The 26,949-nt window shown below is 38.2% G+C and overlaps 1 protein-coding gene across 6 annotated transcripts in view; it reads right to left on the bottom strand.

Moving 5' to 3' along the window:
• The window catches only part of LOC131156980 (uncharacterized), a 91,965-nt gene extending 65,652 nt beyond the window's left edge, over positions 1–26,313 (bottom strand). For 2 of the 6 annotated variants that reach the window (XM_058110771.1, XM_058110772.1), the window contains exons 1-6: positions 26,072–26,313; positions 25,144–25,223; positions 24,784–24,901; positions 24,467–24,645; positions 15,651–15,733; positions 15,341–15,525 (exon numbers count right to left, since the gene is read on the bottom strand). In XM_058110771.1, the coding sequence (XP_057966754.1) occupies positions 15,341–15,525; positions 15,651–15,733; positions 24,467–24,645; positions 24,784–24,901; positions 25,144–25,223; positions 26,072–26,177 (751 nt within the window). In that variant the 5' untranslated portion in view covers positions 26,178–26,313. The remainder of the gene's footprint in view (positions 1–15,340; positions 15,526–15,650; positions 15,734–24,466; positions 24,646–24,783; positions 24,902–25,143; positions 25,224–26,071) is intronic. The other 4 variants (XM_058110773.1, XM_058110774.1, XM_058110775.1 and 1 more) reach the window with 2 other exon arrangements.
• Positions 26,314–26,949: the final 636 nt, after the last annotated feature.

Below are 26,949 nucleotides of genomic sequence, written 5' to 3'. Positions count from 1 at the left end.
GGGCACCAAGGTCATAAATGTAGAATTCATACTCCTCCTAACCACTCCATTATTAAAGAATTCAAGAAAAATTTTAAGAATGCCTCCCTTCAATATCTCCCAACTATACTAAAAGAAAGTCATTGTAAAGTCATCTAGCCCATGAGCCTTTTCTCTATCCATCTCAAAAATCAATCTTTTAATCTCCTCCTCCTCAAAAGGTTTCTCAAACCAAGCAGCATTTTCAACGGATATAGGACACCAACCCAACCCCTCAACCATAATTCTACCCTCATCCACCTAAAAACAACTTGTTCAAACTCATTGGATAACCAAGCTCGTCTACCAACAATATCCTCAGAAAGAGGTCCCTCAACATATCTATCAATCGCACCCATTTCCTCAAGAATGCCTTTTTTCCTAGATCAAACATCACCAAAAGACTCCAAATTCCAAAATTTTAAAATTTTTTAAATACGTTTTTCTATTCATTAGGGAAAAAAAAAAGAGAAAAAAACTTCCCAGCCTTCCGCAATGCACTCTCCCCACCAATTCCTAACCTGATTCTGAAAGTCAAGATGGGTCAACCACATATTTCCAAATCTAAATGGAGTAGGACCCTATCTAACAATTTTAGATTTAAGAACCAAAGGACAATGGTCAAAAACCACTATAGGAAGTACTTATAGAATAAGAGTGGAAAAAGTATCTCCCCAATCAATGGGAAATAGAAACCTATCAATCCTAGTATGACCTAGTGCCATCAATGAACCAGGTAATTGGGCATTCAAGAATGGAATATCTCTAAGATCACACTCCCTAATAGATGTATCAAAACTCTCATACTAGAGGTAATTCTAGAACTTGTCATTTCTCATTATTGGATCTTATGGCATTAAAATAACACCCTTTCCCCCCCCTAAAAAAACCAAATGGGGAGAGCACAAACCATAGACCACAAATTCATCCCACAAAATACCCTCAAACATGGTATATTCGGTCCATAAACTGAGGTAAACCACCATTGGCCCTTATCTAACATGCAAATAATCAAACACAAAAAAGGAACCAATAAGAACATCCATTTTTTTTGTAGCAAACCTAGTGTTCCAAATGATCACAATACCCCCTGAGGATCCCATGGATGCAAACCAAACCTAGTTTTGAATCTAGACCCCCAAATACTCCCAACAAGACAACCATCCACCACCTCCAATTTGGACTCTTGAAGCATAACAACATTTAGGGCAACCTCAACAAAGGGAGTACTCCAGCCACAAGGCTCCTCGCTTTATGTGGTAGGGGGAGAGTTGTCACAATGTACATAGCCTTACCTCTGCTTTTATGCAGAAAAGTTGTTTTGCTGGACTCAAACCCGTGACCATCCGGTCAAAAAGGAGCAACCTTCTCATTGATCCAAGGCTTGCCCTCCTGGGGCAACCTTAACAATGATGTCTTTTATCTGACAAAGTTTATTAAGGCAGCCCAAACCCCCCACATTCCAACTCTAATATCTTCACCCTATCACCTTGCTCCCCCCCCCCCCCCTCCATAATTTATGTTAGAGGCTAATTTTTGCAATTCTTTCTCCACCCTCTTATTTTTCCTTTCATAGGTTCTAAGAGAAGCAACAATATTTATAGTTTATTATGTGTTTAGTTAGTTGGGTTAAGGGATTTTTGGGTTCCAAGGGTATGTTTTTAGGGTTTTATATGTAATTTATGTGAAGAAGCTTTCTTATAAATAGTGTGAAAGGCATGTTGTAAGCAGTTGATGTTGAATTTGATTTGAAGTGAAAGTATGTTTCCCCATCGTATCTACTCTCTTCTCTCTTCTTCTTCAATCCTTCTCCCTACAATTTTTCATGGCTGCAGATCCTTGATGCTTCCCCTGCATCACTTGGCCAAAAGGATTAACAACAGAACAGCCTATCCCATCTAGAAGCTCCTGTGCATCTCATCTGTCTCTCTCATCTACCATGGATCAAGAGTTAAAGCCCCTTCTATAGGATCTAATTCTCTTTGGCAAAAAAGGTAATTCTTTTCAATAAAGTAAACCACAGGTGCAAATAAGATACCTTTGCCCAAATTAATAAACTTATTGCAAGTAATAGAAGTATCAATCCCAGATTTAAGATCAGTCCTAGAATTAAATAAAAATTACGAGAGTAATTAACCATATGATTTTCATCAGCCAAAGCTTCCTCATCAAAAATATTTCCTGTACCCATAGAAAAACTTGAAAAAATCTTACCCAGTTGTTCAGAACAAAAAGACCCACTAAAAGTCTCTGCCTCTGGCACGGGTGCCTCCTTTGAGATTTCACTTTGATAAACATCCAGACAATTATTGAGATCCTCAGGACCTTCTGAGTTTTCCAAATATTTCAGCTGAGAAGGAATCAAACAAGCATCCTCAAATTCCCGAATATATTCCGAAGCAAATTATGATCTTCATCCCAATCATCCAATTCAGTGTTGCAGCTCTGTTTTTCCTTAACATTGTGCTGTATATTCCACAAGTTTTTGTATGATCCCAATCTTTTTTCAAAGATCTTTCTTATCTACATTTTCTGGATTTCCTTCTACACATCCAGCTGCATCATTACTGTTTCGGAAAGTCTAAAGGTTAGTTGCAGAAGCACCTCTCTTTACTTTTAGTGCTGTCCGCAGTTCTCCCTTATTGGTTGAAAAGTTGCTTAAATCCATATTGTCTTAGTGTCCCTGAACTCTCTAACATTTCCACATCCCCCTTCATATTCACTGAGATCTTCGGCACGTTAGCAACAGATTTTCCCTTTTTAACTTTCAATGGTATCTGTCAAACTGGTTGAAAGGTTGCACCTATCCATCTTCACAGAATCTTCCTCCCCCTTTGAATTCAGTAGCATCTCCACATCCCTATTCAACTTCATTGGGGTCTTTGGTAAGCCCTTCTTCTCCAACTCACCTGGGTGGATCACTCCCAAGCCCCCAACAGTCAAGGTAGTCCCCTCATTTGGTTCTGGGTTTTTATCTGTACTGGGTTTTTCTTTTTCCACCCAACCTAAACCCATTGATCCAGCCCATTTAAACTCTCTAGGGCCTTCCAGACAAACAAGCTTCAAAACAAGGCCACCAGGCCCAAATCATGTGATATACAACTTATCATCCACTTCCAATATTTTCAGTCCAGTAGTTTTAGGAAAGAAATCTCCAAAATTTGAATCAGATTGGGGCCTAGTTAATGCCGGAGAATGTCTCCCCCCAAGACTTACTCTTTCCAAATTAGAGGGCTCACCTTTCTGAATTTTCTGACCAGAGCCACAGGAATTTCCTCATCTCCAATCAATCACAGCTCCATTCTTCAAAATCTCTACATAACTAGGCTCATTCAATACCCCATTATACATAAGTCCTTTTCCTTCTCACTTCTCTACATCAATAGAGTCGCACTTTCTACTTGATAAAACCAAAGCTTCCTGATTATTCTGTTGTATTTTGCCTTCACCTCCTTTCAATGAGTTGCAGAAGATCCACCAACCTGAGGCTTCCTTGCCCTCTGGAATTCACAAATAAAATATTCCCTCAGAATATAGCAATTTCTCGACAAATCATCTGTCCATATATGTTTGACACAAATTGAATGATCAAAGATCCTCCTGAAAATTTCTTCTTCTTTATCCAAGGAAATTTGGTGCTCTGCGTCTAAAACTACAATAATTGTTCCTGGGTCCATCAGACCTCATTATCTAGCAGTACACAGCGAGAGAATTTTTCCTAGACCGCTCCAAAATTCTGAGAGCTCACGATGAAGGAACCATTCAAAGAGAAAAACTTCCTGTCTATCATGAATGAAGTAGGCATGGTGAAGTTCTGGTTAATAGCATAAGGGGAATAAGGGTATAGGTTTCAATGAGTGGTTAAAGAGACGACTTTGGATGTTTCTGGTGGTGGATGAGATAGACAAAAGTTTCTGGTGGTAGCCAAGGAATTTCTGGTGGACAAAAAGAGGATTATAATGGTAGATGAGAAGTTCGGTTAGTATCAAATGATGGAAACAGAGGCGACGATGTTCTTACAGTATGAAATAACAAGGGGCAACAATTTTCAATCTCTATGAGTGGGTCGTGGGGCGAATGAAGATTGTGAGAAGAAGGTTTTTGGGAATAAGGGTTTATAAATAGGAAAGGGAAGGAAATCACCATGCTCGCAGTCTCGAAGGGGGGAGATGCCAAGAGGAAGGGGGAAGACACAGGAGGAGAGCATCACAAACTGCTGTTGGAGTAACTATATTAAGAACAACCAACCCATAGAGAGAACTGGGAATGCTTCACTGGTATTAAAACATAGTAGTCAAAAGTGCACCTGTGCGAGGCGCAGAGGAGCGACAAGGCTAGCACCTCATTCCTGTTGAGGCGAGATGATTATAAAGAGGCGCAGGCAGGCGCACTGATGCGCCAGATGCTGTGAGTAACGGCTTAAAATTTTTGAAGCTGTTAATTAAGAAAATGTAGCCAGAATGAGCCCTAACCCTCTTCCAGCAATCCAGCGTTTGACTCAAACCAGCCCTACTGCCCTAGCCCTTCATCTTCGAGCCTTCGACTCAAACCAGTAGGATTTATCTTCAACCCTTTGAACCAGCACGAAACCAGCCAGAACCCCTCTTCTTCAACCCTTCGAAGCAGTCTGACACCAGCAGGAGCCCTTCCTCAGTTCGTCTTTGAGCTTCAAATCAGCAGGAGCTTCGTGAGTTCATCTTCGAGCCTTTGAATCATGAGTGGTCAGTTCATCTGCTTCAAAGTTCAAACTATTGTCAGTTCATCTGCTTCAAAGTTCAAACTAGTTGTCAGTTCATCTGCTTCAAAGTTCAAACATTCTCCTCCTTCTTTTTCACTTCTTCTTCTTCTTCTTCTTCTTCAGTTCTTCTTCTGCTGCTTCTTCTTTTTCAATTCTTCTTCTGCTTCTTCTTCTTTATCAGCTCTTCTTCTTCAGTTCTTCTGCCTCTTCTTCTTTTTCAGTTCTTCTTCAGTTCTTCTGCTGCCTGCTGCTTCTTCTTGTAATTATATGTAGTTTAATGCAAGTTTATAACCAATATATAACATTTTTTTTACTCAATTTAGTTGCTTCTTATTTTATTGTACTCATTTCTTTTGATGTTGAACTATGTTGATGCTCTTGGACCTTCGGCCTGGCAATTTCATTAAATTTCCAATTTTGGTATTGAATATTTTGGCATTTTAAATTCTAATATTACTATTGATGTGTTCATATATCAATTACCCACCAAGTAGGCATTGTACACAATTTTAAAAGGTGAGGCACGCGCCTTCGCCTTGCGCCTCAGCTCCAAGTATCCTTTATGCCTCGGTGCTCCTTGCACCTTTGACTACCACGTATTAAAGTGATTTTCCTCTATTCCTCTGGAATTTTCTTAGATTTTATAAGAAACAAGAAAGGGAATGAAATCACCATGCTCGCAGTCTCAAAAGAGGGAGATGCCAGGAGGAGAACATCACAGGCTGCTGTTGGTGTTAACTATATTAAGAACAATCAGGCCATTGTGAAAAATTGAGAATGCGTCACTGGTATTAAAAGTGATTTTCCTCCATTCATCTAGCATTTTCTTAGAACAAAAGTGTTTTAAGAGAGTAAGAATGTACAACCAGGAGAATCAGACATCTCCTTAGCAAAGTCCAGGAAAAAAAAAAGACAGAAAACAGAGAAAAAATCAAAGAACAAAAAAAAATTAAAAATTAAAAACCAGCACAATCTAGCAATCCAACAAATAACTCCAATGGCATTAAATGTCCAAAAATCTCACCCCCTTAATATTCCCATGACCCACACACCTAAGAGACCATATAATAAATCTTCTCCCAAACCAGTGACATACGCATTGCACTCCATCCATGAGCCCCAAAATACCGGGGAAAACACACACACACATTCCCATAGTGCTACCTTTTCGTTTTTCCTGCTAAAACTGACAAAAGGAACTGCCAAAAAGTCCTCCACTGCATCTGGACACACCCAACATTCTCGGAGAAAACAAAATAACTTATTCCATACCCTGCAAGCAATATCACAACGTATAAAAATATGCAATGTAGATTCTAAACAATTAAAACAAAGTATACACACATCTAGGGAGAGAGCCATCAAAGGTTTTCTAATTTGCAACAAGTTATTGGTATTAGTTATATCAAGTGCAACCAACCAAATAAAAGCCTTGGTCTTAGAGGGGATTTTGGCCTTCCAAATGGATTTATATAGTGGAAAAGAAGAACTAGAGCTATTCAAAAATTCACAAAAAATTTGTAAAAGTAACCTCCAAAGGATCCAAAGACCAAGACCAACTATCCTTCTCCAAAGAACCCGACAGTTATTCAACAAAACTAGCAAAGAACATAACTTTACCATCTCCTTGTCATTCAATGACCTACGAAAGTGAAAATCCCAAGAAACTAAAGGACCACCTGGATCGACAACAAAAGCAGAAATGGAATCATGTTAAATAAATCAGTTAACCATATATCCTTTTTTTCTTTTTGGAAGGATGGTGTCCAAGGCTCTTTGGACACTCAACTAATCCACCAAGATAATGGGTCCACCCCCCTACCCTTCTCCACTTAAATACCAAGGTATCATCTCAAATGGAAAGCTGTAACCCCCAAGACTCAAACCCTACTCATTTAACTATAATATCCTTGAGTTTACCCACTGAGCCGCAAAGTCATAGCCCCATAATTAACCATATAATCTTATTATCTCCTAGGCATCTCCAAAATTCAATTGGGATGTCATCTAGTCCTATAGTTTTCCATTTTTCATTTTTTTGATGCAAAACTAACATCATTAACTCCAATTTTGCGAATAAATCTCAAATTTTTAGCCCTCTCCTCATTTGCAATTCTAAGTTTAAGGCTTCTACTAGGTGTTCATTAAATAGCTTATTAAAGTAACTTCTTGCCATCTTTCTTTTTTGTCTTCTTCTTTAACCAAGACACTATCATCCTCATTTCTATACAAATTACATTATCCAAGTCCTTACTCTTCCTTTCTCTAGCTCTAGCAAGTTTAAGCATGTCCATTTCTCCTTCTTTTGTGTCTAATCTAACATATAAATCACTATATGCTCTATATTTAGTTTCCCTAATGGCCTTTGTTTTGCATCTTTTTTTCCCTCTTTATACTTTCCCAAATTTTCTATGCTTCTATATTTTTGCCACGTATTATGCCAATTCTTTTTGTCTTTATGGCTTTTTGGACATCTTGATTGCACCACCAATTTTCTTTACCATCTGGAAATCTTCTTCTAGATTCACTTAAAATCACTTTTGCTATCTTTTTAATAAAGCATTCTCCAAATAGTGGTTTGTGTCTACACTATCCCCTATTGTCCAATCACCATTTTTGATCATTCATCTTTAATTTTATTATATTTTCTCCCTTTAGGTTTCACCACCTAGTCCATAAGAAAACCTCATAGCTAAAACAAACCCAAAAAAAATCAGAAATTTTAAAAAATAATAATAAGAAAAAAACCAAAAAAATAAATAAATAAATAACTTATAAACCCTAACTAAGATTGATGTAAATGGAATAAAATGTCATAAATTGAATTAGAATGCCAAAAGGCCCATAACTGATTTTTTTTTATAAATAAAGAAATTTATTAAAAGTGGTGAGAATGTACATTAGAAGAAGATAGAAAAAAAGAAAAAGAAAAAACCAAGAGAATAAAAGATCTTCCCTTTACAACAATAACAAGGGATCATCATAATCTGAAAGCCAACTCAATGAAGCAGAGTGTTATAGAGAGACAATGTAATGGGATAAATGGTGGGGAGATATTGACTTCACATGTATTCTCCAAATAATTCTATTGAATAACAAATTACTTGTGTTGATGTATATATTGATGTTCTCTTAATTGAATAAAACAAGTAGTCCGTTTCATTGTTGTCTCCTTATGACGGACTGTGATGTACTTCGCTGATCTATGAATGTTTTCCATATGAAGGCCTCTAGCCTATGTGAATTGTGGTTTTTTGTAATGTTACTTTCATGGTTACCATGTGGTTAAAGAGACTTACGTGATGCTCATGTCTGCAAGCTTGAATGTGTCATCATTGGCTAACTCGGTTGGGGGAGAGCTCTCGACAAGTGTCGCACGATCCTTAATTGAGTCCTTATTTGAGGGTATGTAACAATTGGTATCATATCACAATGTGCTGGCACTATGGGTGGTAACATGAGAACTTCGAAGTCTGCAAAAACAAAACACACTAAAGCGAGGCAAAAGTGATAGAACTTGAAACCTTGGAAACAAAGTTCATTGAACTCCACGGGTTAGTGTCGAAATTTTTAAAAGAGAAAGGCGTGCCAATATAGCTTGAGGCCGCCAAAGAAAACACTATAGGAACCCTCTACAATGCATCTAAAGTTGAGGAAAGACTTGTGGAACTTGAGAAATTCATTCCACGTATAAAATCCCTGGAGAAAAGGCCAATAGAGCTTGAGGCCTTCCAGAGGAACATTGAGTAGTTGGAAGCCTTTGAAAATAGGCTAAAACACATTGAGGGTGTGTTACCATCCCTTAAATCCTAATAGGGAGAGCAACTATAGCTTGAGGCCTTCAGCTAATTGACAATTTTTACTTGCTTGCAGAAAATGTCAAGGAGTCCATCAGTGCTTTGAAAGAAGATTTGAAGGAAATGCGCAAGTTCCAAAACATGATGGACCAATTTCAAAACAACTTGCAAGAGATGAGTGCCAAGTTGAATGTGGTGGCACAAATGTCCCGGAGACTGATACTAGATACCATCAGGGGATCTCGAATTAAAGTACCAGAGCTCAAATGTTAAGGGGGTGCCCGAGATGCCAAGGAATTAGACAACTTCATCTTTGACCTAGAACACTACTTTAAGTGTTTGCAAATCAAACTAGAAGAGGACAGAGTAAACATTGCAACGCATATACCTTTCCAGTGACGCAAAATTGTGGTGGAGAACCAAATGTGACGACATCCAAAACAACTGGTTTATCATTAATACTTCGGAGGAACTAAAACAGGCTTTGAAAGGCACATTTTTACCAAGAAAATGTGGAGTTCATTGTGCGTTGCAAGGTGTATGACTTACAACAAATAGGCTCGATAAGGAGTTATATTCGGGAGTTTCAGGCCTTAATGCTTCCATTTCCTTCGAGGACTCAAAACATGGCCAAAGAATGAGCTACGGAGGCAAGGGGTTCACGACCTTCCCTTTACCCTCGCAGCAGCTGAATGGTTAGATGATTTCTCATAGTTCTCTGAAGAGGAAAAATCCAGCTTCTGCCAATAATGAACAAAAGCCCCACAAAGGGGGAAGCGACAGGGTACCTAATAATTTTGGAAGAGATAGGAGACCCTCAACAACTAAAGAGTCGAGGGGCTGATATACAGGGGTGGAGAGAATCGACCACCGATTTCTTGCTTTCTCTACATGGGACCTCATCGAGTAGCAGAGTGTCTTGAACGGAAGGCCTTAAATTCCTTGAAAGCTTTTCAAAAGGGAATAGAAACCCTGAAAATAGACCCAGTGGAGAAGCAGGATATAGTGGGGGCTTTAAAGTTTTTGGGAGCTTTGGAAAGTTAGGCAAATGTCAACAAATCCTAAGAAAATGGTCTAATATATGTGGATCTAAATGGAAAGAATGCCAAGGTCATTATTAACACAAGCGCTACTCACAACTTTATTGCCGATTCAGAATCTCAACGGTTGAAACTGCAAGTTGATAGGGATGCGGGAAAATTGAAGGCGGTGAATTCAGAAGCTTTCTCCACTGTGGGAGTCGCCTCTAGAGTTGCTTGTCGGATGGGTCCGTGCTCGAGAACAATAGACTTCACAACGGTACCCCTCAATGACTTTGATGTGATTTTGGGAATGGATTTCCTCAAGGCTACTCGATCAATGTCAATCCCCGCAAGCCAATTTCCTTGTGATAATGGGAGATACCCCTTGTGTCGTGCCACTAGCCCGCAACACGATAAAAGAAAAGAAACTGCTTTCAGCCCTCCAATTCAAGAGGGGATTGAGAAGGAGAGAACTTTCATCCGTTGTGTTTCCTATAGATTCAGGAGACAAAGAACCATATGCATGCCCGAGTGAGATCAAGGAAGTGCTAGAAGAATTTAAAGAAGTGATCCTAGAACAGCTTCTCGGGGTTTTACCACCTCGATGACAAATAGACCATGAAATTGAACATTTCCCTAGATTAAAACCTCCAGCTCCCGCCTTGTATCGAATGGCACTACCCGAACTAGATGAACTCCAAAGGCAGTTGAATGAGCTACTGGAAGTACGGTTCAGTCGACCATCGAAAGCACCCTTTGAGGCCCCTATTTTGTTTTAGAAGAAACAGGATGGAAGTCTTCGACTGTGTGTGAATTATCGGACCCTCAACAAGGTGATTGTTCGTAACAAATATCTCATTACCTTGATTGCAGATCTCTTTAACCAACTGAGTACAACCAAATATTTCACTAAGTTGGAATTGAGGTCTGGATACCATCAAGTGCGCATCACAGAAGGGGATAAAGACCACTTGTGTTACTCGATATGGAGTAGTTGAATTCCTTGTTATGCCTTTTGGACTAACAAATGCACCTGCCACTTTTTGTACTTTAATGAATCAAGTTTTCTAGACTACCTCAACAAATTTGTAGTTGTACATCTCGATGGCATTATGGTGTTTAGTTTGTCTCTAACTGAACATAAAGAACATTTGCATCAAGTTTTCGGAAGCTCAAGGAAAATCAATTGTACCTAAAAAGGGGAAAAATGTGCTTTTTCCTAGAGACGTATCAAATTCTTGGAGCATATCATCGGAGAGGGCGGATACAAATGGATTCGACTAAGATTCAAACCATTTATGAGTGGAAACCACCAATATCCATCACAAGTTACGGTCCTTCCTACTACTACCGGAAGTTCATAAAGGGGTATTCTAGAAGAATCATACCGTTGGCAGACCTATTGAAAAAGGGGGTCAAGTGGGGGTGGTCAGAAGATTGTCAATCTGCATTTGACAAACTGAAGAAGAAAATTGTGGGGGATCCAATGTTAATCCTTCCAATGTGATGAAGTCATTTGAAGTATAGGCAGATGCATCTGACTTTGCACTAGGGAGAGTTCTTTGGCAAGAAGTCCATCCAATTGCTTTTGAAAGTTGAAAACTCAGGTGCCGAATGGAACTATACGGCTCAAGAGAAAGAACTCCTAGTTGTGGTACACTGCCTTCGGGTTTGAAGACAGTAACTCTTGGGATCCTAGTTTGTGGTAAAAACTGATAACATGGCTGTCACACCCTTCTTATCACAACCACGACTAACTTCGAAGCAAGCCCGTTGGCAAGAGAAACTGGCTAAATTTGATTTCCACTTCAAATAAAAGGCAGGGAAGATAAACCAAGTAGTTGATGCTTTGAGCAGGAAAACGGAATTGGCAGCACTGAAGTTTGTAAGTCATCTATCAACTAGAATGGCTACTTTATCCATGAAGGAACTTATCCGGAAACACTTAGGAACAGACCAACAAGCCTAGGCTTTGATAAATTAGTGGAAGAAGGGAAGACACGAAAATTCTAGATGGAAGCCAGTCTCTTAATGACAAAGGAAGGTGACTGTATATGCCCAATGTTAGGAACTTGCAAAAGACATTATTAAAAGAATATCATGACACTTTGTGGCAGGACACTCGGGATGGCGATGAACTCAGACACTAATCACATTGGGGTACTATTGGTGGCATATGGAAAATGATGTAGTAAAGTATGCAAAAACTTGTTTGATTTGTCAGAAAGACAAAGTGAAGAGGAAGAAGACCGTGAGATTGCAGGAGCATTTGCCAATATCGACTAGACCATGGCAAAGTGTCTGCCTAGATTTCATTTCCTCCCTACCAAAAGTGGAGGACCATGACACAATCTTGGTGGTGATTGTTCGGTTCTCAAAATATGCAACCTTTGTGCCTGTTTCAAAGCCATGTTTTGAAGAAAAGGCATCCCAATTATTATTCAAACATGTGGTGAAGTATTGGAGAGTCCTAGAAAGCCTAATTAGTGATAGAGATGTAAGATTCACTAGTGGATTTTGAGGAGAACTCTTTCACTTAATGGAATCTAGTCTTGATCTTTCCACAAGCTACCACCCTCAAATAGATGGCCAAACAAAATGCTTTAATAGGCCATTGGAAGAATACTTATGGCACTTAATGAACTTGTCAAAAAAACAAGGTTTCACTATTAGATACAATGCAATTTTGTATTAATTCTATGAAATCTTCTGCAACTAATAAACGTCCTTTTGAGATTGTGACAGGTCAACAACCGACTCTCCCATACACTCTTGATGGCCCATACAGTAGAAATTGCCCAAAAGCATATCAGCTTGAAAAAGCTTCAAAGCACATGAAGAAATGGGCGGACAAAGGGGGACTACCACAACAATTAGAAGTTGGAGACCTGGTGCTAGTAAAAGTGCCACCAGAAACATTTCGATTTCTTCACAGCAAGGACAAAAGACTCTTATGACGATTTGAAGGCCTAATCAAAGTGATAAATAAAGTCGAACATGCATCTTATCAACTTGATCAATAAAATGGATGAAGAGTCATAGGCAACTAGTCCATCCAATGCTTTTTATGTCACCAACTTAAAACCATTCCATGTTGATGAAAAGATACAAGCCGACAGAAGTCAAGGAGATCAACCATTTCTAGGACAAAGACTACAACCAAAGATGTTGACGAAATCCTTGCAAATAGAGTTGTCAACGAAGAAGGTCATCAGCAACAACAGTACCTAGTTAAGTGGACAAGGTTGGGAGAAGAGAAGAATAGTTGGGAAAGGACACAAGACCTCCAGCATGCCACATAGAAGATTCAAGAATTTCTGAACTCCAAGACAGTGGCACCATAATCAGAGGACTGAAGACTTCTTACAGAAAATCGATGATGACATCAATAAAATGAGTGGGGGAGGATGTTAGGGAGTGACAATGCAATAGAATAATTTTTTTTTGGGGGGGGGGGGGGGGGGGGGAGATATTGACTTTTCATGTATTCTCTAGGGATTTATATTGAATATAAAATTACTTGTGTCGATGCCTATATTGTTGTTCTCTTAATTGAATAAAACAAGTAGTCCTTTTCATCATTGTGTCTCCTTATGATGGACCGTTATGTACTTCGTTGATCTATGAATTTTTTTTGTATGAATGCCTCTTACCTATGTGAATTTTGGTTGTTTGCAATGTTACTTTCATTGTTACCATGTGGTTGAAGAGACTTATGTGATGCTCGTGTCTGCAGGCTTGAAGGTGTAATCATTGGCTGACTTGGTCGGGGGAGATCTCTTGAAGAGTGCTGCAGAGCCCTTAATTGCATCCTTGTTCAAGGGTCTATGACATAGAGGCAACCAGTCCTATTGAATGTCTTCCAAAGAAACATGACGAAAAAAACCATTAGTTGACACCCAAATGACGCAAGATAAACCACTCTACTCCAAACCAAATTATTAGCAATGGCCACACCTTTGAAAATTCTAGCATTCCTCTACATCCAAACACACCAAATAATAACCATAGTAGTGCGGCACCACAAGGCTGTCCTATCCTCCCCTTTTCCAAAACCTCTAAATGTCATAGTGCAAAAAAGATTCAAGGCGGAGGGACAAATCCAGCTTTCACCACATATACCAAATAACTTATTTTAGACAAGTAACAGGTGTGAACAAATCTCCCCACTTCTCAAACAAAGGACACAAATGTCCGGTGATAGAACGTTATTAGACCAGCCTTCTCTTTTGAAGCACATAATTAGTATTAATAGATCAAGAACCGCAGTCCAAATAAAATCTTTTATTTTTCAGCAAGCTTTAGCTTTCTAGATCAAAGAGCATAAACCAAAAGGTTCCGCATTAGGGTTATGAGTCAAATAGGAGAAAATATGTTAACAAGAAAAATCCCTGGATGGATCTAACCTCCAAACCGTTTTATCGTTCCTCAAATGAGAGTGAAAAGAATCAAGCAAATTGATTTAAAGAGCCAACTCATCAATCTCTCTATCATTAAGATTTTTCCCACAATGGAAATTCCAAGAGATACTATCCCCTTGCAAAAGAAAAAAAAAATCAGAAATAGGGGTATCATGAAGAATAGAGACTCGATAAAGACAAGGAAAAGCAATAGCCAACAGCATCTCCCCAACCCAGAGGTCCTCCCAGAAACGAATTTGCTCCCCATTACCCATCATATACTGGATCTTTGGAATGAAATAATCATAAATATGAGATAAAAACTCCCAAGGACTCGCATGAGTAATATTAACCCCAACTTCAGCATCCCACCCAGTCTGTCGTAGACCAAATTTACTGTGAATTACCTTATGCCAAAGAGAAAACTAGATTCTAAAAGAAAGAGCCATACACATTCCCCACCAAAGTAATGTTTCTGGACATCAAATTACCAAGAACTGATATGCCAACAACAGCAGCAGCTAGGTCTTTTAACATTTCTCAACCAACAGCAGCCCATAAAATATTAGCAATACATAGAGCCTGTTTGGTTAAGTTTTCAAATAAAGTTTTTTTGCATCCGAGATAGAAACGTAATACAGGAAATACAAAAAACTGCATTTGATTAGTCATTTTTGCATCACTATTTTTAAGATTGTGCATCGAAAACACCCTTATTTTTAGAATTATATAGAATGATGTCCTCTCTGAATTCAGATACAATCCAAAACTTTCAACCCTTTCATATCCCATTACTTACATCTTCCATCGCCACCCACAGCCACTGACCACACCATCACCACCCACTGCTTTCCACCACTGCCAACCCCCACCATGCATCACCGATCACCACCAGCTGCTGCCATCACTGACCACTGTCAACAATTGCCACCCACCATTGCCAATCACCACAACCTGTACTCATATGCTGCCATTACCTACTGCCACCACCTGCCGCTGTCCAATGCAACCTCCCATTGCCACTAACTGCCACCACCAACCACTTACAACCAACACCTCCACCGCTAAATATCAAACATTGGTCACCAAGAAAACAAAAGAAGAAGAAGTTTTTTTCCAATTATCCAAACATATTTCCAGTTTTCATTTTTAGAAATCTAAACATGAGTTTGATTATCTAGACACTTTCTTGAATATACAATACAATATATGCAAAATGCAACTAACTATTTTTAATTTTCTGAAAACAAGAATCAGGATATGAGTTTTTAGATCCTTAACCAGGCAGGGCTTTGTACCTTTCATATGTCCACTTTCCTTTTAAGTTGCACTAGTATGGGGAAAAATGAATTAGTACAAACATACCTATCTTGGCATGATGCCCATCTACAAGATCACCTAAGCCAACCTCTTCCCAAAAGTCATCATCCCATCCGCTGGCTTCCATATCACGGGAATTGTGATCACTGATCTGCTGCATATGTGCATGACCAAGATATGTCCATTTGCACACTGTGGTACACAAACTCCGAGTGTCATCCCCTGTTGCTCTAGAAAAACATGCAGAAAATGGAATAAATTTATCAATGCAAAAAAAAAAAAGTCAACATATGCATAACAGAGATGTCTAGGTATCAAGAAGGCTGTAAATGAAGGACTTGCAGACACAGAGTACCTAAATGACAACCAATCACTCAAGTCCATCCACCTAAATGCCATTGACCAAGATTCTTGCAAATTTTCTTTCACCCACAAAAGCTGCAGAAGTAATCCACATTAATCATTAATGTAGAGCAAGTGCAAAGCTCATAAAAACATGCACGTCACACAGAGCTCAATTATGAGAGAAAAATACATTAAGAACAGCAAGTTCAGCAACATGCTCATTGAAAGATAACTACCTTACCGACTAATCCGAAAATCCACACATGCTAAAAATTTTGCAAAAAATTAAATTCAATTTTACAAATGGAGCTTCCAGACCAACATTAACTTTTCAATATTTATGCTTTGTTATCCATTGCCAGTGGGGGTATTGCAATTTTGTATTAGGTTGAATAATCACACTTCCCTTTTGATGCCATTTCACTTCTTCTGATTCTTAGGAATCACTTTTTTTCAACATCATACCTCAAGCTTCTGTATTTCCATATTTTGCAATTTATATTTGTATTTAACACTTCTACCTTGCTTAAAAAATAAATAATAAATAATAAATAATAAAAATAAAAATAAGGAGGACTATTTAACACTTGAAATCACACTTTGATTAGTCTTTTAATTTATAATTTATCACATTCAATTACACACATGAACTTTTGCCTTGCTTGGTTGGCAGAATTCCACTCATAATGGACTGAGAATTTGCCCTAAAATATATTCCACTCTTTGGTTCCATAAAAAGGGATGGATGGTCATTCCAACCAGAATATCCATTCTTTTAAACACTAGAAAAAAAAAATTTCAGTCCTGCAGGATACAAATACCAATTCCATTCCTACACAAATCATTAAATCAGGATGAAGTTCATTGAACTTTGAACATGAGGCAGTATTGACCATGTTGCAACCTTAATTGAGTAGAAGTTGTGTCTCTACTCTCTAGCACTAGTGGCAATATGGTTTTCTTGGTCTTTTATCTGGGCCGTCGATATTCAAAAGCAATTGGGGTTCAGTTGAGCTCATGCATCAAAGCAGACATGGCACATGGAATTGGTAAAGCCAATTAGGCTAGGTTACACAGTCATGAAGTTATCAATGCTGAGTGGTTTCAATTGTGGGCTTTGCAAATGGAAAAGTGGTGATTGGCAGCAGTGCAGAAATGGATACAACAGTGGCAATAATATGGGATAATCATGGGGTACCTAGGGTTGGATTCAGAAGCCAGCAGCTGTGGAAACTGGAAAGGTGATGATGTGGCTGATCTTCAGTCACTGATAAGGGAGGCCCAACCCTCTTTCCCTCTTTTGAATTCACCTTCTTTGTTTTTTGTTTTTTTTTTTTTTTTCACACTCCTGTTTCACACATACTTGACTAATAGCTGCAACTTGTATCCAAACATTAATTTTTTACATTTAATCATTACTGTAACAATTTTATTTTTGGTTATTTAATTATTATTTTATATGGTTTATTATTTAATAGTGTAATATAACAACATTTAAAAGAAAAAATTACAAATTGTTAGTTTAGTATTAATACATTGTACTAAGGACATTTTATTCTTATTCAAATCAATGGTCATGCTAAGCAAATAATGCAATTGAATTCCAGCTTCAATTCAAAGTTGGATTATATGCTCTATCAAATTGTTACTTTCGTATATATATATATATATATGATGTACTAAGGACATTTTAGTCTTACGGTCATGCTAACAATAATGTAATTGAATTCCAGTTTCAATTCAAAGTTGGATTCTTTGCTCTAACCAATCAATCTAATTGGACTCATATCTTGATTGGATTCCCTTTGACTCAATTCCAGTCTTTGATTAATGAAGTTTTATGACTTCACTTTGTAAGAGTTGAAGCAAGGCTCAGGTTCAAGTTTCCTTAGGTTACCCCACTCACTAGAGATCTAAAAAGCTATATATTTTTATGACCAGAATAAACATTTTTAAATGAGGCACAAAGTTTCAATATTCCACTGCACTTGAACTTCTTGTAAGGGAAGAACAATCTTGATAGAGAAACATGATCCACAATTCAAGACATATCAAGCACAGAAATTTTTCCATATTTTGGTTGAATTTAAATTTGGGCAAAGTGAAGAGTTAGTGATTAAGTATGCAAATTAAACAAAAAGAGGGTGATGGAAGAAAGATTGGAGAAAACCAAATTAAAACTTAATCTCATAGCACATTAAGAATCCATTTCACTTGGAGACCACCATTCCACTATCTTCTACTTAAAGTATGTGTATCTCAACTTCAAACACAACACACATTGTTTCTTAAACAGTTGCATCTTCAAATGAACATCCTATCCTACAAAATACCGTACTCCATAGTGCATACATTGGGAAAGAAAGTGAACATGCTTTAATAATTTTTTTTTTCTTTTTGATAGCAAAAGAAGATTTCATTAATAGGAAGAGAATTTACACAATGGAGAAAGAGTAATCTCCCAAAAAAGGCCTGGAACAATTTAGATAAAAAAAAACTAATAAATACCAAAAAAAATAAAAATCAACATACCAATAGGTTCTTTGTGATTTTCTGAATAGGTCTAATTTTCCTATAGCTCTTTATAAATCCATTTGGAAGGCCAATGTCCCCTTTAAAATTAAGGCTTTTATCTGGTTGGTTGCGCTTGATAGAATATACCAATAACTCGCTGCAGGTTAGGAGACCTTTGAAGTCTATATATCCAGACATGTGTGATTTTCGTTTTAATAGTTCATAATCTGCATCGTATTTGTTCATTTATTATGATTATGATTGGAGGGTATGGAATAAGCTATTTGGTATTTTAGGCAAATGCTGGGTGAGTTCAGGGGCAGTGGAGGACTTTCTAGCTGTTTCTTTTGCTGGTTTTGGCAGGAAAAAGGAAAGGGCAACGCTCTGGAAATGTGCTTTTTTTTTTTTTAGCAGTTTTTGCAGGATGATGGAGTGTGATGCACATATTTTATAGGGAAGAAGTCATTTCATTGGCTGGTTTGGGAAAAGATACATTATTTGGCTTCTCTTTCATTGGCTGGTTTGGGAAAAGATACATTATTTGGCTTCTCTTTGGTGTGTGGAGCAGGGGAACTTTAAGGGGGTGAGCTTTTCTGATATTCAGCGCAATTGGCGTTATGTGTTGGAGTGTCAGTTTGTGTTGGTTTTTCTCTCTCTCGTTTTTTAATTTTCAGGTTATTTCTTTGTGTTTTTTATATTGGATTTCTAGACCACATTAAGGAGATGTCTTATTCTCCTGGCTGTATATTCTTATTCTATTAATGAAATTCTTCTTTTACTGTCAATATATATATATATATATATATATATTATAATTCTTTATTCTTCACAAAATTGAGTAGGGAGGAAGCTATTCAACAAAGATTTTTAAAGGGATCAATAGCTGCAACAAAAAGTTTACAAAGGAAGCCCAAAGGTACTGATTCTAACTGCAGCCCGAATTCATAGTTGGTAAAAATAAGATGCGGGCCCCGCATGAGAGGTTCTACAAGTATTAGGCTGTGTTCAAGAGTGCTCATACTCTCATAGGGTGCTATAGTTGTTTTATTTTTAGTGTTAATATTGCTAGTTTTCCGTAAGGTATAGCCGCACTCTGGGAAAAGTAAAGTTACTGTGGTACAGCCATTGACACTATGTAGCCTTATTGATCAACCTACCGTCATGTCCAGCTATCCACACCACTGTGGCTGCTAGTTAGGGCTTCTATAAATCTTTGGGTATGTTTCGGTAAGGTTTTTATCCAAGGTCATGATTTGGTTACTGTTAAAGATTATTTTTGTCTTGTAATATTATTATTAAGTGTGCTAGTATGTTAATTAGTGAGAGTAAGGGTATTATGGCCATTAGAATGCATTAGATTTGTATTATAAATAGAGGGAGAGACCTATCTTCAAGTTAGGTCATTCATTCAATCAAAATCTCAACATGGTATCAAAGCATGATCCAACCTAAACCCAATCACATTCAGCCATCACCAGAAAACACCCTCCCATCATTGCCCTACTCAAAACCACCTCAACCCTTCATTGTTTCACAAAACCAATTATATAGCCAAAAACAGAACAAACCAACCCTACAAAATCCCATTTCCGGAAAGCCCCCCATGTGCCGGCTGACTGCCGGCTGTCCCAATCCCACAGACCCTCGTGTGAGAGAGATTCGAGCCACCTTTTTCTGAATTTTTCCTCCACCATGTTCTGATTCCTTTTCCAGACCATATTATCAAGCTGTTAGGCATGTTTTTCGCTCAAAGATCCAACTTTTTCAACCATGCACTTGTGGTAATCCATTAGTTGTTGTTCGGTGTTCGTAAAGGCTTTTTTTTGTGAGTTTCTTGGAGCATGGGCAGTGTTCATAAGTTGATTTGTGAAGCTGTGGCAATGCTAAATCAGTTTGTAGATGGTCACCTCGTCCATGGTTGTTTCAGTGCTTCACATTCTTTGTGGCTGTCCCGATTAGTTTTGATTGTTCTTCTTGTTTGACATTGGTGTGATTGCTGGTTTGTGAGTGTTGGGATGGAATCTATGAATCCCAAAAACATGTTCCGTTCATCACTGCCACAGATAACAACTGAAAAATTGGATGGAAAGAATTATGTTCTATGGTCTAAGGCTGTTCCGATTTGTCTAGCAGGAGTTCCAATCTGATCTTTCTAAAGAGAAGAGAAAATAAGTGTGAATTTAGGAAGATGCCTTGATTGTTTTCCTCTTGTGGAATTCGATGGAGCCCCAGATTGCACAGATGTGTATGCGTCTAGATACATGCAAGGAGATTTGGGATTATGACAAGCTTCTATACTCCTATAACATTACATATATGTATGATTTATCATAGGAATACTTTCAGCTACAATAGGGAGACAGGAACATTGTAGATGATTTTAGAGAAATGAAATGTATTCATGAGGAGCTCAAAGTTGTGCAACCTATAATTGTTGACGTTCATGAGATGCAGAAGCAGAGACAGCAGATGACAGTTCTTCGAGTTCTAGCAAGCTTGAAACTCGAGTTTGAGGCAGTTCGGTCATAGATATTGCAGAGTTGCCATCATTTTGCTGATGTTTATCCTCGTGTCCTTCGTGCTTCCTTTAACACACATTCTCCTGCTCTTGCATCTAGCTCCGAGAGGACAGCATTTGCCACACATGGTGATTCTAGTTCTATACCAAACAACTGCAGAAGTTATCAAGGTGGTTTGGGCAGTCGTGGTGGTAGAGATCGACGAGATAGAGGCACTTCTCGCAAGTGCGTTCATTGTGGATGAGGTAATAATACTATTGAGCAGTGTTGGAATCTCCACACCTTCACGTGCTCCGAATGCAGCCACCACCGACCTTTGGAGGCAAGGCAGCCAATGCAGCCACACCAACTCCACACCTTTGGGGCCAAGTGAGGAGCAACGTACTGTATCTATGTCAGAGGAAGAGTATTCCAAGTTCTAGTAGTATCAAGCATCACAACAAGCTTCCCTTCCAATTGCATTTCTTGCCCAAATAGGTAATCCCATAGCATGCCTGTCATCTAGTAATGCTCATCCTAGTCCTTGGGTTATAGACTCCACTGCACTGATCATATCACAAGTATACCTAATTTCTTCTCTACTCTTCAGTATCTTGCAAATTTACCTTGCTGTCAAGGGAATGGGGACTGCAAATCCCACTTCTTCTATTTCTCTTCCTTCGGTTTCGTATATTACCAAGTTTTTTTCAATCTTATGTTCGTTAGCAAGATTACTAAATATATGAATTGTTCAGCAACATTCTTCCCTGATTATGTGGTTATTCAAGATTTTAAAACGAGGATGACGATTGGTGGAAAGCGTGAAGCTAGTGGACTTTATCACTTTGAGCCGCTATCTCCTTCCACTGCCCGCACTGCTGCTGCCACACCTCTCCAAATTCATTGTCGCCTTTGTCATCCTTCATTGGAAAAGTTGAAATGTCTAGTTCCTAATTCAAGTTCTATGTCTAGTCTTGATTGTGAGTTTTGTCAGTTGGGAAAACATCATCATGAACCTTTTGCTTCCCGAGTCAACAAACGTGCTGCAAGCCCTTTCATTTTAGTCCATTCTAATGTTTGGGATCGTAGTGGAGTTGTGTCCAAGTTGGGTTTCTGGTACTCTATAACCTTTATGGATGATTATTCAAGGATGACTTGGCTCTATTCATAAAAGATCGTTATGAGTTATTTAATATATTTTGCACCTCTTGTTATGAAATAAAAACTCAATTTGGTTTTCCAGTTTAAATACTTCGAAGTGATAATGCTAATGAGTATTTTAGTACTCAGTTCACTACTTATATGACTTTGTTTGGTATTATTCATCAATCATCCTATGCCCACACTCCTCAACAAAATAGGGTTATAGAGAGGAAAAATAGACATCCTTGAAATCACTCACACCTTACTTTATCACATGCATGTACCTAAAGTGTTTTGGAGTGATGTTATACATATTGCTTGCTATTTGATCAATTGGATGACATCCTCTATTATTAGTGGTAAAATTCCCTACTCCCTTCTCCTTCCTAAAGCACCTCACCACCTCGTATATTTGGGTGTGTGTCCTTTGTTCATCAACTAACTCCTAGGGTGGATAAGTTGGATCCTCGCGCTATAAAATGTGTCTTTCTAGGCTACTCATATAAGGGATATCATTGTTATAGTCCTACCACTTGTCATTGTCCTTTGCATCAATTAGATGTGAAGAATGCCTTCTTGCATGGTGATCTTGAGGAGGAGGTCTATATAAAGCAACCACCTGGGTTTGTTGCTCAACGGGAGTCAAACTTAGTGTGTCGGCTCAAGAAGGCACTATATGGTTTAAAACAATCTCTCAGAGCATGGTTTGGTCAATTCAGTGCTATAGTACTTGAGGTTGGTCTTCGACGGTGTGTAGTGGATCACTCTGTGTTTTATCATTACACTTCATCAAGTAGGATCCTTCTTATTATGTATGTGGATGATATTGTTATTACAGATGATGATGATGATGATGACAAACGTATTCATAGTCTTAAACATTTTCCACAAACTAAGTTTAAAACCAAAGATTTGGCACCATTGAAATACTTCTTGGGTATAGAAGTATCTAAATCTCATATGGGAACTATTTTCTCACAGAGAAAGAATGTTCTTGATCTGTTGGATGAGACTAGACTGTTGAGAACCAAACCGGTTGATACACCTATGGATCCTAATAGCAAGTTAGTGCCGGATATGGGTGATTTGCTGCTTAATCTCAAATGATACTAGAGATTGGAAAATTCAATTATCTCATTGTCACTTGACTAGACATATCTTTTGCAACAAGTGTTGTGAATCAATTTTTGAATTCTCCGAGGACAAGTCACTAGTACACAAAAATTTGCATCTTCAGATATCTCAAAGGTGCACCTAGGAGAGGATTTCATATCGAGATCAAGGTCACCCTTATATTCAGGGATACAGATGGAGTCAAATCGCCGTCTGACCAAAAGTCCACAATCAGTTACTATATTAGGTGGTAATTTGTTTTCTTGGAAGGGTAAAAAACAAACTGTGGTGGCTAGGTCAAGCATTGAATCAAAGTATACAGCTATGGCTCACACTACTTGTGAACTTGTTTGGTTGAAGAACATGCTGAAAGAATTGGGTTTTCCACATTCTCATTCTATAGAGTTTATGTATGATAATCAAGTTGCTTTTCATATTGCCTCCAACCTGGTCTTTCATGAGCAAACGAAACACATTGAAGTTGACTGTCATTTTGTTCAGGAGAAACTTGGTCAAGAAGCTCATTACAACCAGTTATGTGAATTGTGAACTTTGATATGCAGCTTGCTGATTTGTTTACCAAAGCTTTTGGGGAATGCTTATGTTAAATTTATTTGTAACAAGCTAGGAGCATATGATATTTATGCTCTAGCTTGAGGGGGAGTGTGAAAGGTTTAGTTTTTTAGTATTCTTATTGTGTTAGTATGTTACTTAGTCAGAGTTAATAAAGGTATAATGGTCATTAAAATGTATTTGATTTGTATTATAAACAAAGGGGGAGACCTATGTTCAAGTTAGGTCATTCATTTAATCAAAATATCAACAGTTAACAAATGGCAAGGATTTTTTAGGGCTTCTAAACTATAAAGAAGTTGTATTTGGAAGTTAACAGTAAGTCAATTGAGAAATTATAGTTTCCGATTCTTGCGTGTTGGGTGTGATATAGCCAGGTGTGATTTCTTACAAAACTTAGTGTGATTGCTTTCTTCTTCCTCTTCCTCGTCCTCTTCCTCTCTCTTTCTTCTTCCCTTCTCTGTAATTTTCTACTATAAAGAACCTGTTAAATCAGCACCAACAAACCTGATTTAAATCCAAACACCCTATTCAACTTACACATATCACCTTGAAGCTACTTTGCAAGAAACTCAACTACTTCACATGGTGTGGGACCATCAAGATCCTGCACCAATTTGTTTCTAAAAGATTCAATTCATCTTGTAGACTCGGTCAAATTTCTTAAAAGGAAAATGAACCATAATTAAAAATGGGCTACGTGATCAATAAGAACTCACATATATCACCCTGAAGCTACCTTCAAGATTCTGAATCACTTTGCTTCTCAAAGATTTATTTCATATCATAGATTCAATTAAATTTCTTAATAAGTAAATAAACAATAACTAAAAATGTTGCTTGAGCATGCAGTGCAGGGATATATAAAATAAAGGACTGTGACAACTCCAAATCATAATAGATATCTTGCATGCACTGTAGTTTAACATGGTGCAGTTTAGAAAACATTAGTAAGTCAAAGTAATAACACAAGCTGTCTGGTTACCTTTGGTGGCTGCATCTCAGGAGAAATTGATCCACCAAAGTATTGTAATACTGGTGAATTAGAGGAATTGATCCTTTCAGCTTGCTGTACTGCTCTATGATCCATCCATACAATGACATTTCTTCTTGTATCACCACTCCAAGAAACGGTAACAGGAGAACCATCAGCATCCACAGCAACTGCACATAGAAAAAACAATTTGTCCAAAATTATTCAGGATGCATACTCCCTATATAATGTGTAAACCAAGCAACATCTATGGTTAAATTTCAATATATTCAAATAACATGCACAAAAAATTATTAAAGATTGCAAACCAAGAGAACATGTAGCTGCAAATCCCAGACCCGTCACTTCTTCCCCTGCAACATTTGCTAGTGAGCATGCTGCTTTCACAGCCGCACAGACTGCATGCCATATATCTGTTGAAGATTGCTAATTTGGAGAAGAAAAGTTATTGATCAATATACAGAAACATTTTTTGATTATATTGGTAACTTTGCTCAACAATTATATCATCCTGTATATTTGGATAAATGTGCTGTCCTAAGGATTCATTGTTGATTTCCTGCGCTGTTCAAAAGTGCCATGGCCTCTAGACAATAAATTACTGAGCCCATGGCCACTATAATGTTCATCAACCACAATTAGCACTTGCAAAATCAATTATTTGTCACCTCAATGCAATCACCCTCCTTCCATATCTGTATTGGGCTAGTGGCACAGCCTAGAAGCTTCCCATTATCATCAAACAGACCTGTATAGGGCAGCAATATGTTAAAACATATTGCAAGTCTAAGAAGTCTGTCCCACCCCCTGGAACGCACGTGTTCCATACTACAATTCTACAAAATTTTAACTACATATACCGTCAGATAATAAATTTAAAATAATGATTAAAGACACAAGAATATTTTTAACAGAATATCTGATCATAACTCATAATTTTTTTCCCTGATAAAAGAAAGAATGAAGAGCAAGTGTTCAAAGTGATATAATTGTTCAAAGGGATTGTAATTTCAGCAAGTGTGCGAAAAGATGTTATTAGAACTTTATATTGAATCTGGATATAAGTTGCAACATCACGTTTGAGATTTTTGAGTTTCATTGCATTTAAATGCTCCATAATCAGGCACAACCCGATTATAATTCAATACGTTTAACTGCTCTATGGCCACCAAAGAGGTTTTGAAAGAAAAAAAAAAAAAAGGTATCATCCACAAGGCATAGGCCTCAGGTAGGACAATTTAATTTTCATTTCTGTTTGCTTCTTCGAAGTTAATCTAGTCGCCATTACACGATAATTTTCCTCGTAGTCAGTTCACTGCGAAAAACTTCAACAACTAATTTTTCCCCTGCAACAAAAATAAAGCCTAATTTTGCTTTTGGACGCCAAAATCGCACTGATTTTATCTCGACGTTTCAAGCCCAATCGCCTCGGCAATAGCACAGTGAGCATTTAACACACAAAACAGGGTCATAGTCAATAACAACGCATCAGAGAACAGTCCGCTACAAACAACTCCACAAAAACCAAAGCCACCAGGAGTGACGAAATTCGACGTCGAGAGAGAATGAAGTAAGAGAGGAAGGGCAGAGAGGCACCTGCCCGGGCGCTGCCGGTGCCAACATCGACGCCGAGGAAGACGGGGCGGCGTGGGGAGGCCGCGGCTGCAGCAGCAGTGGCCATCTCGACGGAGACGGAGGACATTTGCCTGAATACTTGAATATGTAGCGGAGCGTTGACGGCCCAATCGGTGGAGAAAATTGAGTGGCCTAATCACCACGTCAGCACCGGAGCTGGCGGCGGTTGACCAATCCTCAGTTTTTTTCTTGCTATATCTGAACATCTTTGGATGATTGGGTGTTCCGGCTTCACCCTTGCACACGCAAACACATGGATTCGGGGTGTGCATGATTAAAGTGAAAATTGAATCACCCGAAGTAATATTCTGTTCAATTTAATTTTAATTTAGTTTGTTTCAATTTTAATTTTTGGTGAAATTAATTTTTTGATTTTCAATTTTTTGTTTGAAAATTAAATTTTAGTTAATCAATTTAACCAAATTATATAATTAATTAATAATTAAATATAAATTATATGTACTATTTAATAGTTAAACACTTTAACCCGGTTAACTTAACCAGTTACCTACCCAACCCAGTACCCAATATATCTTCCACTGTACAATCCACATTTTGCCTTCGGGATTTTAGGAATTCGGGTTCCCATTTGTCCATTCCAATTTCCAGCCTCTAGGTTTCCATCCTCCAGCATCCATCAAGTCTTCAAGACTTCGAGCCTCCAGGCCCTTCACCTTCCAGCCAACCATCTAGCTTTAGCAAGCCTCCACACCGATCGTCGACTAACTAGCCTCCGCCTTCCAATGAATTTGTGACCACACTAACCAACCAACCTCCAGCCCTCTAGGACCAGGTAATAGGTTCACACTTCGTAGTTTGTAGTGCACACTCCGTCAATC

This window comes from Malania oleifera, chromosome 6, assembly GCF_029873635.1.
Source record: "Malania oleifera isolate guangnan ecotype guangnan chromosome 6, ASM2987363v1, whole genome shotgun sequence".
Lineage (NCBI taxonomy): Eukaryota > Viridiplantae > Streptophyta > Magnoliopsida > Santalales > Ximeniaceae > Malania > Malania oleifera.
Note: the sequence above shows the minus strand (reverse complement) of the source record. Positions and strands in the feature narration are given on the sequence as shown.